General features: G+C 46.0%; 2 protein-coding genes and 1 pseudogene across 2 annotated transcripts; all 3 read left to right on the top strand.

The window, feature by feature from the left end:
• The first annotated feature begins 1587 nt into the window (after positions 1-1587).
• Positions 1588-2954, top strand: LOC127754138 (probable carboxylesterase 18). The gene has a single exon (XM_052279612.1). The coding sequence runs from the start codon at positions 1626-1628 to the stop codon at positions 2721-2723; it is 1098 nt and encodes a 365-aa protein (XP_052135572.1). The 5' UTR covers positions 1588-1625; the 3' UTR covers positions 2724-2954.
• A 2402-nt stretch (positions 2955-5356) lies between these two features.
• On the top strand, positions 5357-6464 carry LOC127754737 (serpin-Z2B-like; annotated as a pseudogene).
• Positions 6465-13827: 7363 nt separating this feature from the next.
• On the top strand, positions 13828-15021 carry LOC127754736 (serpin-Z2B). The gene is made up of 2 exons (XM_052280300.1): positions 13828-14229; positions 14325-15021. Exons 1-2 carry the CDS (start codon positions 13828-13830, stop codon positions 14796-14798), a joined length of 876 nt encoding a protein of 291 aa, XP_052136260.1. The 3' UTR covers positions 14799-15021.
• Positions 15022-17631: the final 2610 nt, after the last annotated feature.

Here is a 17631-nt window from a genome sequence, read left to right as displayed (position 1 = left end):
AGTTTAAGTTACAATATTTGTTTGTATATAAAAATTTTATTTATAAATTATATTTTAGTTGGTAATAAGTGATATGGATAAACGTAAGTATAAGCGAAATGACGGGGCTGTTGATTTGGCAAGTGGTATTAAATTTATAAAAAGACATGAAACGAAGTGTTGCTTGGTTTCGCAGGCTTTGCAGCTCAGGTCTTGTTCAGCTGCACGAACAACCCATTGCTTTCCTACTTGCGTCATGGGAGCTCCATCAAGGTTGTTCCCCTCCCTTTCTATAAATTATTGGGCTTCAAATTCCTTTTTTCCCAATCCTTTAATTTTGTTCCAATAACACCTCAACGTACACAAATCCACACGCGACGATTGTGTAAATCACCTCCAAATTCACCACTCTCAAACCTTGCCTCTACAAGAAAACCACAATAGACTTCATTCGTCAATTGAGCGGGCATAGATGTGACCGTTACTGGATCAAAATAGGAATATTTGCAACGGTCATCGCCATTTTCTTTCTGTACTTTCTCCATTTCAATATAGGTGCAATCTAGCACACAGATGTAATTTAGATAAGCTTTTGTCGAATATGGAACATATCACATCTATATATAAGGTTGTACTTATATTAAGACGTCGATCACATGTGAGCGCTCTATGCTGCTAAATCTACAAAGACTAGATAAGGTCATTTCAAATATTATACATATTGATATATAAAAGCAACATCGGCTTCGACCAATAGTAGTAAGGCTCTTATCTATCAGAGGGCCCGAACCTATATAAAAATCGTGGGCGTGTACAACCTATCTCACGTATATCATGGGCGTGTACAACCCATCAATACATTTGACGTGTTTAGTTTAGTTTGATGCCTTTCTAAATTTTGATAGTATTTTTTATAAGAGGTAGCCTCTAAAATCTGGTAGCACTAAATTTTTAGTAGGGTTGAAAGTAAGAATAAAGCGATATCTCACAATGACACTAATTTGCTAGCTCAGTGATGTTACTGCTTACTGTTTCCGTTATCTTCGAGGTGAAATAACTAATGTTCTCCAAACGATGATAACCCTGATGCATACGAGAGTAGTTATATTTATGGCGTCAAAAAAAAATAGTTAAATCGTTTTTACACTAAATTACATTCACTCTTACATTGCAATTACACCGTACTTATATATTTACATTGTAATTTTCCTCATCTCTAAATCTAAACCATATTCACATTGGACCAAACACATTGTCAAGTCACATCTGCACGGGCAAAACAAGCTAGCACTAATCTCAAGCAGATCAAACACCCTACAAATCTGACTGCAAATTTCAATCCATAAGAAAATGAAAATGTGGCGACACAATTTTAGCAGTTCCGTACACTTTTTTATTATTAATAGCCATCCACGGTTGTTGCGAACTTCCGTTGTGCCTACCCAAAAATTCAACACGAAACCCAATAGCCAATAGACCCAATTGGCAATACGGCACACGAAAACCATCCGTAGCTATCAACCGACGCAACACCACACTCACCCCCATCTCCTACGTCCAATCCCCCATAAATACGTGTGCGCCCCGACTCGGTCTCTCCACCGATCGCGCCCGCGACACGTACGACGGCGACAGCGGCGGCGGCCATGTCATCGGACACGACGCCGACGCCGACGCCGACGCCGCCGGGGCAGAGGGCGAAGCCGAAGCCGCCGATGTCCCGCCTGATGCGGCTGTCCCTCAGGGCCGTCGACTGGGCCACCGACGCCACGCGCCGCGCCGACGGCACGCTCAACCGCCTCGCGCTCTCCGTCCTCGACCCGCGCGTCCCGGCCTTCTCCTCCCCGTGCCGCGGCGTCGCCTCCCGCGACGTCGTCCTCCACCCGCCCACCCGCCTCCGCGCGCGCCTCTTCTACCCCTCCGCCGCCGCCGGCGGCAAGGACGAGCGGTCTCCTCCTCCTCAACCTCTCCCCGTCATCGTCTTCTTCCACGGCGGCGGGTTCGCGTTCCTCTCCGCGGCGTCCGCGGCGTACGACGCGGCGTGCAGGCGGATCGCGCGGTACGCGTCCGCCGCGGTGCTGTCCGTCGACTACCGCCGCGCGCCGGAGCACCGCTGCCCGGCGGCGTACGACGACGGGATCGCCGCGCTACGCTACCTCGACGACCCCAAGAACCACGGCGGCGGCGCGGGCGCCGTCCCGCCGCTCGACGCCGCCCGATGCTACCTCGCCGGCGACAGCGCGGGGGGGAACATCGCGCACCACGTCGCCCGCCGCTACGCCTGCGACGCCGCCGCCTTCGAGAACGTCCGCGTCGCCGGCCTCGTCGCCATCCAGCCCTTCTTCGGCGGCGAGGAGAGGACGGACTCGGAGCTCCGCCTCGACGGCGCGCCCATCGTGACCGTCTCCCGCACCGACTGGATGTGGCGCGCGTTCCTCCCCAACGGCTGCGACCGCACCCACGAGGCGGCCAACTTCGCCGCCCCGTCCGCCGCCCCCGGCGTCGACTCCCCGGCGTTCCCGCCGGTGCTCCTCGCCATCGGCGGCTACGACCCGCTCCAGGACTGGCAGAGGCGGTACGCCGAGATGCTGCGGGGCAAGGGCAAGGACGTGAGGGTGTTCGAGTACCCCAACGCCATCCACGCCTTCTACGTCTTCCCGGCGTTCGACGACGGCCGCGACCTCATGATACGCATCGCGGAGTTCGTCGCCGAGAGCGCCGCCGGCAGCGGCGGCAGCGAGTGATCGGGCCACGGAGCAGCAAGGTGTTCGACCGGGTGTCAGCGTCGACATGGCGTTCGTGGCGGTGGCGCCGACTTGTTTGGTTGGGTTAGCGTGTGTTTATCATAAGCAATGCAGTGTATAGTCTCTTGGTGATGTAATTTTTTCGAGGTTTAGGTGTGGTTTGCTTGAGTGATTAAGTAAGAAATAGTTAAATTAATGTGGACGATAATTATATTAGTATTACTTTTGCTATGTTTGGTATGAGATGTATGAGTAGTGTTGATTAAGTTGGTGATTTCGTGAACGGATGATGAAAACGCCTGATGTGGATTGATTGATGCAATGAGATATTTAATTTAACATGAATTCTGATGACGGAGGATTTCTCAGCTCGCTTATCATAAGTCCTATCTTCAGGAATGTTTTAAAATTTCTAAACTTGTTAGGCACATTCATATGTTAATTATGATTATTTTGTTTGATTATTTAGCTTAAGTCATAAATGAAAGTATGTAAAAATTTCAATTCAGGAGTGTATAATTTAATTCATCAAAAGTAATTTATTCACAAATGTAATTTTTGAAATATTTAAAAGTAGTATATGTAAAAAAACGTACGCTGTGGTACTGATATTTTTTTCATAGTCCTCTCAGATCTACACGATCAAAAGAGAGTAATAAAAGCTCAAATCCTACCATGAATACCGTTATACGTAGCGATTTGAAATTTGAATACAGTGAGGATCTAATCTAATTATGGATATTGAAATTAAAATTTAAGACATAAATCCACAAGACATTGGAAATTTAAAAGATTTATAAATTATAATTTGAATATGAAAACATGGTAAATAAGATTATTTCATTATCAATTATATAGAAGATGGTAAACAGGTAAAATATACTAAATAAACATTAATGTTTTGTATGGCTCTAAACTCTGGATAGTTGAAAAAAAAAGATGTATTATCTTCGGGAACTCGCTTTACGGGTAGGCGTAGGACAATAAAGGTAGGCAAACACGTAAATCTTCCTCTTCCATTGGTTCAACCCTGAATTCACTACTACAAAATTCTTCACGGGATAAAAAAAACTGGCACCTTTAAGCACATATAGTGCCGGTTTTAGATAAAAACCGTTATCATATCATTTTTTTAAAAAAAATTGACACAACCGGACCTAAAAAAAAATTGTGTGGGAGCCAAATATCTACAGCTCCTCTCTATACCTTATCCTTATTATGCTCAGCTTCTCCCTCTCCCACTTAACTTCTTCCTCTCCCCATCCCCACTTCTCCTGTTCTCCTTCTTCGTCGGCATCTCTCCTCAGTGCCCGATGGCCATCACCCGGCACCCGATGGCCAGTGGCTCGCCTCTCTCCAGCCCCCTGCGTCGGATTCATCGGCAACAGCGAGGGTGGTGGCACCGATGCCAGATCCGACGGGCCTGAGCTCGAGGGCCTCTGGATCTGGCCCCCGCGTGGAGCCCTCCACCAGATCTGCTCTCGATGACCTCGATAGTGGCGGCGACAGCGGGCGGTGGCCTTCACTCGACGTCATCAAGTGCACTACCCACGGGTTTCTTGATTTGGGGATGTTTTTTTTGTTGATTTTGTGTATGTTCACAATTCTATGATATCAATCGATCTTGATGGTGATCTAATTTCGATTTGGGGATTTGAATTTGGATTTGAGGCAATGGAAGCATCTTATATTTGACTTGTATGGAACAGAGCGACTAATTCACCATTTCAAATTTCCCTAACGAAATATGTTGAAGAACAGGAGAGTCAAACATGGCATGCATGTGTGGGCCTTCAGCGATAATGGTGGCTTTCTTCTCGATGAAGCTCCAAGTATAGATGGCCGTAAAGCTTGAGGCCCAACGGCCCGCCCCAAGCACAACACGGCACGACTGGTGTCGAGCCCATGCCGACCCAGTCCGACAGTTGGGTCATGCCTGGACCGATGCCTCGGCACGGTGGGCCAGCTTGGCAAAGCACGGTTCAATGAGCACGGAAGAAAAATGGTTGAGGGACCCAAAATAGACACCCAAAGATAAGTGGGATACAAAATAGACTTAGTCCAGCTGTATAATACACGGCCCAAAGAGATTGATGATTGAAAATAGACTTATCCATAAAGAAGTACAATAGACTGTGGTGCCTTCGGGTCGGATCGGCATGGCCCGAGTCTTGTTGGGCATGCCTGGACCATCGGTGCAGCCTGTGGGTGGGCCCAGCCCGGAAACCTAGGTCTTAAGCTTTTTTTTTAAGATAAGGGCATTCTTTTCCTGGCCTCTATATTAAACCGGATATATACGGCCATTGAAATAGAGAACTTAGCCCCGGAAATAACCCAATCTAAAATTCGCTCCATCGGAGATTTAAACTCAGCACCTTGGGGTACTACTCAGGTCACTGTAACCACTAGGTTACACACCCTTTCGTACCTAGGTCTTTAGCTGGGCCCAACCATTTTATTATCCTTAAATTTACGTGGTTATAATTAATTGGGTAATTGATCATTTGATCTTCTCCATAGTCTGCAAATTAAGGGGAACATATCTTAATTTCCATCTGCCATATATGCGCACCGACACTGCAGTTTCACGGTGACCTTGCCTGCGTTACCATCTAATTAAAAACCATATCACCATGGAAGACGCCGCCTGCAACTGCGGCGGCATGACGGCCTTCGCGCTCCGCCTTGCGAAGCATCTCGCCGACGACGGCGGCAACAGGAACGTCGTCTTCTCGCCGGCCTCCCTGTACACCGCGCTGGCGCTGGTGGCGGCCGGGGCACAGGGCACCACCCTCCACGAGCTCCTCGCGCTGCTCGGCGCATCGTCGCTCGACGACCTCGCGGAGTCCGTCCACCGCGCCGTGGAGGTCGGCCTCGCCGACGAGTCGTCCGCGTCCGGCGGGCCGCGCGTCGCCTACGCATGCGGCGTCTGGCACGACGAGACGCTCGCGCTGAAGCCGGCCTAGCTACCGCGCCGCCGCCGCCGGCACCTACAAGGCCGTGACGCGCGCCGCAAACAGGTCAGTCAGTTCGAGCTTCCAATTTTTCGGTTTGACAATTTCTGAAATTTCGACCACACGTAGTAGTAATAGTAGTTGTAAATTTGATCAATCTTGGTATGTAAAATTTTGACATGCAGCCAAAGAGATCAAGAAAGAAGATAAACAAGTGGGTGTCCAAGGCAACGAACAAGCTCATCCCTGAGATCCTCCCAGATGGATCAGTTCATCGCCTCACCACCCTCGTGCTCGTGAACGCCATCTACTTCAAGGGCAAGTGGTCTGATCCCTTCCCGAGGGAGAGCACCACCACCGGCAAGTTCCACCGCCTCGACGGCACCTCCGTCGACGTCCAGTTCATGCGCAGCCGGGAGGATCAGTACACATCGGCTTCTACGACGGCTTCAACGTGCTCAAGCTGCCGTACAACGGCGGGTTGTTGTCCATGTACATCTTCCTGCTGGACGCCCGCGACGGCGTGCCGGCGCTCGTCAACAAGATGGCGGCGGCGTCGTCCGGCTCCTTCCTGCGCGACCACCGGCCGGGGCGACGGCGGATCAACGTCGGCGACCTCAGGGTGCCGAGGTTCAAGGTGTCGTTCTACAGCCAGATCAACAGGGTTCTGAAGGGGATGGGGGGTGGAGGCCGCCTTCAACGACCGCGAGGCCGACATGTCCGGCATGGTCGATGGCGGCGGGCGGGCGGTGGAGGAGGTGTTTCCACAGGGCGGTCGTGGAGGTGAACGAGGAGGGCACGGTGGCGGCCGCGCTCACGGCCGGCACGTTCACGCTGTACGGGATGAGCTACCCGGAGCAAGGTTCTGGGATTCATTTGTGTAAAAAATTCGGGCCTCACTGAAACGGACGAATTTCGGAAATTTCAGAAATTTCGGACAAAATTTGACCGAATTTGCTGCAATTTTTAAACAAACAAGCTGAAAACTGGGGGAAAAAAGAAAGGATCATACCGGCCTCAGCACATAAGCAGAATAACACCATTGATGCAAATTTTAAAACAATCATCAGACAACTAGCTAAAATCATCGAAGGATCATCCAGGCTCCAAGCATCAGCACACAAGTAGAATAACCAGAATAACAGTAGTACCAGTTTTACTTCCAAGTTCATTATAAATGCAATAATGCAGTCCTAAAGGCTAAAGCCAAGTTCATAACTGCATATGCATACTGCTAATAGCAAGTTCATGGTCATAACCACATAATTGTAGTCCATAAGTCTAGTCATCACTCCATCGTAGAGTCTAAAGTCTAAAATAATTACAGTCCAGCCATATATACACCCAAAAGAATTACAGCCATACACCCAAAAGTCAGCTATCAAATGTCAGTTGTCACTGGCACCATTCACTTTGATGGTGTCCAACCATGACGCCGAATGATCATATATGCCCCCAAAAAAATGCTCCATAGTTGCTGGACTGTACCTGAACATCATGCATAAAACATATTAAGAATGTTTTTTGGTGAATCAACTGGATCAACTGGTTGGAAATGGTATGACAAGTACAAAATATGCTCAGCATGGCTGAAACATGTCAAACCAAGCACAATCAAATTGGCAGAAGAACAAAAACTCATGAAGATACAAATATTATTATTTCAGAGAGTATTATACTTAAGCATGAAACTGATATAATCAACACTAGCCAAAATCATAAATGGGGCATGCAACTTACAGAAGTGACTTGCTACTCTCTCATGTAGAGGCTCTGGATCCTCCTCTTCTTTCGCTTGAGTCGTCCAGATTCAGCTGAAGCTTCTATGTCTTGATCAACCCTGGTTGATATTCTCACAAGCTCATCTTGGTCAACCCATGTTGAGGTTCCCATATGCTCATCACAATTGTCATCATTATTAGCAGTGAGTTCATCAATACCATCATCATGATTGTTATCATCTTCACCACCAGATGAGGCGTCATCAAATTCATCCTCTTCATCCCCATCTTCACTTTCCTCAAACTCAATCTCCTCACCCTCCACATCCACTCTTGCCCTCCTCCCTTTCCTATTACCACCAGCAGCAAAATCCCTCTCAAAGCTCTGATACATTCCAAACAAAGAAGGGCCTACTTCATCAGTGGACTTATCCAACCAGTCCCATATTGGATTTTCCTCATCAAATACTGCAGCATCCAACATGATAGCACATGGATCAACTTCCTTTTGTTGTCCACTCTCATTCTCTTGGATACGTACTTTCAAGTTATAATGAACATACACAAGCTTATGTAGCTTGTCGTAGCTTAGTCGGTTCCTAATCTTCGTATGCACCAATGCAAAAGTGCTCCAGTTTCTCTCACAGCCACTGGATGACACACATTGCGAAACAATACGCAATGCATACTTTTGTAAGGTAGGAACTTCTCCTCCAAATTGGAACCACCAAGCACCTGCCAAATAAGAATATCATTACAGATAAAGGTAATTTGATCACTCACTTAATTGCAGAAAGATATGCTAATTACTACATAAAAATGAATGCAAAATTTATCCACGTTATTACATTAGTTAATCTGGATATTTTTCAATAGCAAAGAGATAATCCATATGAACTAGCATTTAATTACAACTCTTTCTTAAAGTGCTTAAAGATAGAACTATGATAGGATAGATAAGACTTACTTGGGGACATAGATGACGCTCCAGCACGTGCCACATGCCGATTAAACCTCCCAATGCACTCCTTAAAATTCACTACTTCTTTAATTGCCTGAACGGCATCATCGGGTGTCTCTGCCATCTTCTCCAAAGCATCTGTTAGCGCCAAAGCATATACAGGATTTTTGCTAAAGTTGTACTTATAGTGAGTATCCGGATCAAGAAGCAGCTACAAGTGAATGGTGGAAAAGAGAAGTTAGAAATATAACCAGTGCAGTACATATGTAAATTGTTAATTTGTTATTAATAGATTGATCAATACCTGCAACCATTAGGGTATTTGTTTCCATCTTGCAAACTCTTTTGGTCACCTTACTCATGAATGCTTAGAATTGACGTGACCCTCCACCAAGCTGAGCTTCCATTGCATGTATGGCTGCCATCATTCTTGTCTTGAAACCGGGGAGTGTACAATTCTTTTGTGTATCAGCATATCACAGCACCAAATAGAGTGGCTTCACTGCACCTACTACCCACTCCAGTGCTGACCACCATGTACTGCTTGTCAAGCATGCTTCAGTGTAGTCATAGCTCTCATCATCTGTCCAATCACTTTCTTTCCAATCTTTTGAAACCATCCATTTTCAGAGCTTGCCTTTCTTGTCAAGAAAACTCTGAAGAAACATGAACACAGTTCCAAAATGCATAGCATTGGGCCTTATTAACTCCCCATCGATCATCCTCTTCATCTCATCATGCAACCTGTTATGGTTGTAAAAGAACCTACATATCAACTTGGCACTTGCAACAACATTATTAACCCTCTGAAACTTAGCAATGTCTTTCAGCATGAGGTTGATAGTGTGAGCAGCACATGGTTGCCAAAAGATATGCTTATACTGTGCAACAAGCCTCTCACATGCTTTCTTGTAGTTTGACCCATTGTCTGTGACGATTTGGACAACTAGTTGAGGGCCAATCTCCTCAACAACAACCTTTCTAATCTCTTCATATATAAAATCTGCATGACAACAAAACATTTATTTTTAGTATCTATTGGTAATACGTACAACTTATATTTCGACTTAATAGTTGAAACTAATTGCATGGCAGAAATTTAAAGGGAAAGGAAGACAACTTAAGTGACAACGAAACAATTATTTTTAGTATCTATTGGTAATACATACAACTTATATTTCGACTTAATAGTTGAAACTAACTGCATGGCAGAAATTTAAAGGGAAAGGAAGACAACTTAAGTGACAACGAAACAATTAATTTTAGTATCTATTGGCAGTAAATACAGTTTTTATCTGCAGCTGATAGTTGAAACTAATTGCATAGCATAAACTTAATAACCACAGCAAATTGCATAGCAAGAACTTAATAGGAAAGGAAGGAAACTTGAGGGACATTGATATATCATGCAGAAACATTTACCTGCGCTTTGCTTGTGAGCAGATACATCAATAGACTTATGGAAGAACATGCGTGCATTACAGTACACCATGAAGTTGATGATAGCCATGCCGGTAGGTCCTGTCCATGAGTCACACATAACAGTCACATCATATTGCTTCCAGTCTTGCTTGAACTGTTCAAGAGAATGTTCTGCGTCCTCAAAGTTTGCTTGCAAATATTCCCCATCAATTCCATTGGCAGTAGGAATTTGTGTTGTAGCGCCCAGTTGTTGAGTAAGTTTCATTGCAGCACAGAAGTACGGACAATCAGCTTTCAACCCAGCAATGTCATTCGCATGGAACCACTTTGCCCAAGCCTGGCCTAATTTCTCTCTAGATCCCTCCAAAAGAACAGTGTCAATCCTAGGCTGCAAGGATACTTTGCTGCGTGCCAAGTCCTTATCAAAGTAGGCAGTGATACTCTTTTTACCAAGAGAAACACGGACACCACTCCCACTCCCACGCCTTCTTTCTATTGCACGAGAAAGGTTCTTATCTCTCAATGAGTTTCTTATTGCCATCTGAACTTGCCCTTCTTCATCACTTCCAAGATTAATCACCTCTTCTCCACCATTTAGCCCTTGCATAAGCTCTCTCTCCAAGCAGAGTTTTTGATGTTCTCTCTCTCTTTTCCTTTTCCTTGACAACTGTCGACCCTCCCTCATTGCATGCCGCACATTCGGGGGCACAGTGTTGCATGACCTCACTTCGCCTGTTATACCACCAAGATGCTCCCTTAGTCGGGTTGCACCTCCACCTTTGTTTGTGAACCCACAATACCCACATCTAAAGCCCTGGCCAGCAAGCTTTGTGCCATGATTCCACACATCTTCAATGTTTCCTAGACCTACTGTCCAAAAAAAATTTCATGCATAAAATTAGCAAAAAAAAAAGGGGGTAGGAAATTCACGTATCAATTTAATTCAACTAGTAATAAGCTAACCAAGCTATAGAGCATGGACTCAAAACTATGCTGCTTTTTGTGCATCATTCATTCATTTGGCTGCAAAATTCACAAGCTAATCCAAGCATAGAACTAAGAAGGCATGAATGGGTATTTTAAATAAACATCAGCATGAATAGAATTAAATTGCTAGTCTTGACTCTTGAGGCTTCAGATCATTACTCTATACTGCATAAAATCTTGTTTTTTTTTACAATTAGAAAGGCATCTACTCCCATTATACTAAAGTATATCCATCTATAGCCAACTATCATTATCTACTGAGGACCTTTGCTCAACAAAAGACACTAGATTTGCATGTGTTTTGACCTTGCAATATAGAGCAGAACAGGTATGCTGGCCAAAGGACAAGCAACAAAGACATACATGGCCTTGCTATACATTTCACACAAACATCATTAGTTCTAACAAAACAGGGGGCATTGTTCCTTTACCTTGGCAAGCTGGTGGAGATCGTGGCACCGCAGCTTCTTGTGGCAAATCGGTAGCATCACCAACACCAATGCGTGCATCTGGTGCTGTTGCGTTGCCCCTGTTCCTCGTCCGACTGCCGCCGCCATTGCCTTGACCACCGGTGCCATCGCTGCCGCACAATGCCACCATGAGGGAATGAGGATTAGGGACTCAAGGAGAAGATGGTGGAGGGGAATAGGAGGAGATGGAGCTGGGAGATGGAGGAGGACGCTGGAGACAGAGGAGGACACCGGAGCTGTTGCTCCGCGTCTCCGTCTTAGTCTCTCTACCAGCCGCCACCAGGGAAGGTGCACAGGAAGGAGAACGAGTGAACTAGGGTTTTTTGGTGTGAGATTTGCACTTTTATACTAGGGCAAATACTTGAGGGTTGTTTTAGACCTTGGGCTGGGCTGAAAATTCAAATTGGGCTGAATATTTTTGGCCGGTTTAGTGTTGTCTCGGGCTCCACCGAGATGGGCGAATTTCACCGAGTTTCGGCCCACTCGGTCCGAATCCCAAAACCCTGACCCGGAGGACTTCGTCGCGGACCATCTGTTTGCGTTCTTCGTGGTGGAGAAGTCGGACGCGGTGCTCTTCGCGGGGCACGTCCTTGACCCAACAAGCTCTCAGTAAGAATGCAAGATGATATGAAGATGAATAGAATGAGGTTTGCTCTGGTCCAAAAAAAAAAACCTCGAAGTACCGGTATCTCACGGTATCAAATCATTTCCGAATAGAATGAGGTTTGCTCCAGTCCAAAAAAAAATACCTTGAAGTATTTGTACCTCATGGTACCAAATCATTTCCGATCATCGGATCTAACTGGATAGGATGGAGATCTAACAATCGAAAATGATTTTGTTGGGCCGGAGCAAATCTCGAATGGAATAGTCTAGAATAATAGAGCTGTTATGGTATGTTCAATGGTAGAGTCAGCGACACGCCGAAAATAAAAAAAATTCTAATCTAGAGCCAATTTAACCTACTTTTTTTTTACTATTTGGTAACATGTACAGGCATACACACGAACCATTGCTCCTTTATTTCATCTACACTCCCTCTCGCTCACGGGAAAACTGATGGATTTCAGATGGTGAATAGTATCTAACGAAAACTGATGTTTCATATGCTTGCAGCTTTTCTGTTTCTTCTATTTATTCTGTGACCGATTAAGCAGCTAGATCCTGAATTTGTGCTATCCCACGAAACGTTTCCAAAGAACTGAAACACGGCCACTACTTCTAACTCAAAATCCACCAACTGAATTCCGGTGCATCTACATTCGACAATGCTCGAAATAAACAATTAGAAGTAAAAACATAATGGGCGCAAGATTAGAGCTCAAGTCAAGATATTAGTCCACGAATGTTTTTGTAAAAAAAAAAATCGTCAAATATTGTGGTCACCCCGTCTACGTCGATCAATGGAATGAATGTTTTCAGTAACCATAAAATATGCTTTACTTTCCGGTAGTGTCAGTAAGTAAGAAATAAATAAACGTCAAACGAACAAAATGCTAGAACATATAATAGATTTTCTTACAGGCATCATGTACTACGAGATCGTGGCTAACCAGCAACTTGATCTCCATCCTCTGCTTCTCTACTTCATTTGCACATACTGGCAGAGGGAATGCAATAGGGCGGGAATGCAATAAGTCGCCTCCCTCTTCCTCTCTTTGTCCGAATCCGAGCAATAAATTTGATAATTTAACACTTTTTATGTCGTGCAATTGTATTAATTGACCTAGGTCAGCTCGTGGATTGTCAGATCCGGTCACTTGGATGTTAGTGGTACGGGGTGTCGGGGTCTGGCCTCCATGATCTCGGTGGCGATCCGATCCTATCGATTCGGTCCACTCGACGGCACGGCTCTCTCCCCTTCTTTCGGGCGTAGCGGTTCTGTCCCTCTCTCCTTGGATCCGGCGAGCGAGCAAACTTCTCCACTTACAGCAGGTAGAGGACTTCTCCAATCTCCATAGTCGGACTTCTTCCTTTTCGTTGCTCATACACGAATGAATTCAGTCATGCACCAAGTTGACTATTGTTGATTCCAATGATTTAGGATGGAATGCCGTTGATTTTGTGACTCTTTTTTTTTGCGATTTTATTACCTTTGGTGGATTTAAAGCATCAATCTAATTAAGTTGAGCTGCTTTTGTTCTCAATCGGCAATGAAAACCCCCTCTCATCAGTGCCTCTTCATGGTGCTGGTTGGGAATCCGGCACCTACACGAGATTTCTAGCCGGCACCAATATGATGTTGTGTAGTGGTGACACAATATCATAATGGTGCCGTCCGCGATGACGGTGGCTTTCCTTTCGACTCTCGGCTCGTGTGCTTCGAAGCGCAGCATTAAATCTAGCCTGTATCCCTTGATGAGGCGCGTGGCTACAATGGTAAAAGGGAAATTATACGTGGTTAATTTGGTAGTTTTATCTTCTCCATATTCTGCAAATTTAAGGGGAAAACATATCTTAATTAACTTCCATCTGCCATATATGCGCACCGACTTATATACAGTAATAACTTGTACGTACGTTTCACAACGACCCTTGGGGCTTACGTCCTGCACGATCTACCTTCGGTTGCATTGCCATCCCATCGCCATGGAAGACGACGCCGGCAACTGCGGCGGCCTGACGGCCTTCGCGCTCCGCCTGGCGAAGCGTCTCGCCGACGTCGGCGTCAACAGCAACAAGAACGTCGTCTTCTCGCCGGTGTCCCTGTACGCCGCGCTGGCGCTGGTGGTGTCCGGGGCACGGGGAACCACCCTGGACGAGCTCGTCGCGCTGCTCGGCGCCGCGTCGCTCGACGACCTCGAGGAGTCCGTCCGCCGCGCCGTGGAGGTCGGCCTCGCCGACGAGTCCGAGACCGAGTCCGGCGGGCCGCGCGTCTCCTACGCCTGCGGCGTCTGGCACGATGAGAGGCTCACGCTGAAGCCGGCCTACCGCGCCGCCGCCGTCGAGACCTACAAGGCCGAGACGCGCGCCGCCAACTTCCAAAGACAGGTCAGTCCTGGTTTCGATATTTCGGTTTGACGATTTCTGAAATTTCGTAGTAAATTTGATCGGTCTGGACTCGGGTGTGTAAATTTAACATGCAGCCAAAGAGTTCAAGAAAGAAGATCAACAAGTGGGTGTCCAAGGCGACGAACAAGCTCATCCGCGAGATCCTCCCAGATGGATCAGTTCATCGCCACACCGCCCTCGTGCTCGTCAACGCCATCTACTTCAAGGGCAAATGGTCCAATCCCTTCCCCAGGGAGAGAACCGCCACCGGCAAGTTCCACCGCCTCGACGGCAGCTCCGTCGACGCCCCGTTCATGAGCAGCCGGGAGGATCAGTACATCGGCTTCTACGACGGCTTCAAGGTGCTCAAGCTGCCGTACCACCGGACCATGAAGAACCATGGCGATGGTGGTGACATTACTCCGGCCATCCTCAAACACTACGGCGAGAACGTGGGGTTGTCGATGTACATCTTCCTGCCGGACGCGCGCGACGTCCTGCCGGCGCTCGTCGACAAGATGGCAGCGGCGTCGTCCGGCACGGGCTCCTCCTCCTTCCTGCGCGACTGAGCAGGGGAAAACAATTAGACTTTTCAGTTGCTTGCTGGGCCGAACGTGCGCTTGCGGGCCAAGCCGGAGGAAAGAAGAAGGGAGGAAAGTAGGCCGGTATGTGGGAGGCTAATTAGACTTTCAGTAGTTATCTGGGCCCAACGTGCGTTTGCCGACAAAGGACAAGGGAGGAAAGTGGCCCAGCTCGGCTGCTGGCCGAGGAAGAACATAGGCTGAAAATGGTCCAAAGAGAAATGATGGTTTGTATTTAGATTTTTATTTAAATGAATACTGAAATGGTGTTTGTATTATTAAAATTGGTAAAATTTGCTATAGGACACGAAAAAATTGTGTAATTAGCTAAGAGATACCGCGAAAATGTGACAATGCCCCAGGACACTAAAAAACTGTGAAATTTAGTAGGACACCGGACACATTATTTTATTGTTTCCTAGCAGAAAGTGGTGAGATTTTTTTTAAAATGCCCAGATTGCCCCCGTGCGTCACCACACAAAAAAAAATCTCTATTAGGATGGTGACGACGAAAGAGTGGTAGGCCAGAGGAGCGCGGCGAGTGGCGGCGGCACACCTATGTGGCAGGGCGCGGCCTGGCGGCAGCAGTGCCGGTGCAACGGGGCACGGACGAGCGGAGGAAGAGCTCGGCCTGGTGTTGGCACCAAGCGCGGCGGGGCTAGGACAGCGCGGCGCGGTGCAGCGACGCTGGCGGCCGGGCGGAGGTAGCACGACGTTCGCGGGATGTGTGGCTAGAGGCGGCATGGCGCCCTACGGTGGCCGGCAACCCAGCCAGACAAGACGTCTGCGCCGCTGAGGAGCTCTTACGACGCGTCATGCCTAGACACAGCGGCATCGTTGGCCAGCAGCTCGGCGCGGCACATCCCGCGCCACAGGAAGACGCAGCCGGCATGGTACCAATTCCCGCCAGGCCGAAGCAGCTCCCTCGCAGCGGCAGCTGCCCCAGCATCGGGCCGAGCAAGCTCTCGCTGTCGTCGTGAGTCCCAGCCAAGGTGGTGGTCGCGGCGCCACTGGACGAGCTCACAGCGTTCTCCGGGGGCTTTAATAGGACGAGCGTTGCAGCATGAGCCTGTCCAGCATTAGCGTGACGTCGACCGACGTGGATGTGGACAACCCTGTTGAGCTCTGCCTCTGTCCCGTTGAGCACCGCTTGCCTGCGCGCCGACGACGCCCAACCGAGCTGGCACCACCTCCTGTCCTGCTCTAGCACCACCTCCGCCGCGTTGAGCCAGCCCCGACCCTTGCGCACGACCGCGCAGCGCTTCCCCAGCTGAGGCGCCGCACCGGCGCGCACCTCGCCGCGTTGCCGCTCTCGGTTGAAGAAAGAGGAGAGAAAGAATGAGAGAGAAGATAATGAAGAATAAAGAATAAAGAAAAAAAATGAAGGGTACAGCCGTACTTATACAGGTGTTTATCTCTCAAATTCTTTCAGACATAATAAAATAATTCGACGGGTGTCCAGCAGCTAATTACTAGTTATTTACGGTGTCCTTTAGCAAATTCGCGTTCTTGCGATATCCATCAGCTAATTACATGATTTTTGGTTATCCCGTAGCAAATTTTACCATTAAAATTGGCAATTGACCTCTGAAAATTCTTAGAAAATTTCATAGAGTGTAACTAGTCATGGATAATTTTATAAAAATTAAATCCAGCCATATAATATTATTTCTCTCACTTACTTTACTTTACTAGTAAATTAATTTAATTCTACGCCAACCTACTTAGAAATACCAAGTATTCTGAAAAATTTGTATTTTTAATTAATTACATAATGCAAATCTTTCTCACCTTTTTTCTCAATTTTATTATCTTTTCTTCCCGTTGCAACGCACAGTCTGTTTAGTTTTTTAGTCTATCTTTCTGTATATCTAAAGCTGGCCGTGTTGACCAGCTGATTGGCTCCCACATTCACCAATTAACTAGCTTACTTAGTCGTGCATTCGCATGACTCTAACCATCCTATTATACTATTATACGTGGACCTTCCTTTTATGTGTGGTGTATATATAAAAAATATAATTTATTGTGAAAATTTGTGAAGTGTTAATTGGATTTTGAAAAGAGAACTTGTGAAAAATTGTTGGTGTGAAAAATATATGTAATGCTATTAGTTCAGCTAATAGTGTAAAGTAATTTTAAAAAAATGTCAAAAAATATTGTAGGATCATAATATAAATAGAATGATAGTTTATAGCTAATATTTAAAAAGGGGAGAATAGGATTAAAAAACAATAAATAAAGTTATAATGAAAAACAACAAAATCAAGATGCGTTTAGAGCATCACATGTGGACTTTTGGCCGCCACATTTCCACCATCTACGCTACTTCATAACCGTCTCTTTGTTCTTGACTTATATTTTATTTATCATCCGCTTGCGATTCTTATATTTTAGCAAAATTGATTTTGTTTTAGATACTTAATATGTGTTCATATTTAGTATGAAATCTAGATATACCATAAAAAGATTTATCTTGACCAGTAAAAATAATTTAATACGATTAACTAAACTTGTAAATTTATCATGAAACACCAAATCTATAGAAGCATGTTGTGTTGCCAAATTTCCTCTACTATGTGCATTTTTAAAATGATTATAGCACTTTTTAAATGCTAATTCTAAGACTTTGTTTGTAATAATTTTATAAGCTATATATTCAAAATTTTATAAAAGATTTATTTCGATAAGTTAATTAGTTCTCAAAATGTTGATGTGATGCATTGTATTACATTTTAGAATATGTTAAATGAATTATAATTATGTTAGTATATGTAATTTTTTAAAACACTAATTATCAAGTCTTATCCAAAAATAAGTA

Source organism: Oryza glaberrima, chromosome 11 (assembly GCF_000147395.1).
Source record: "Oryza glaberrima chromosome 11, OglaRS2, whole genome shotgun sequence".
Classification (NCBI taxonomy): domain Eukaryota; kingdom Viridiplantae; phylum Streptophyta; class Magnoliopsida; order Poales; family Poaceae; genus Oryza; species Oryza glaberrima.
This window is presented reverse-complemented; position numbering and strand designations above follow the sequence as displayed.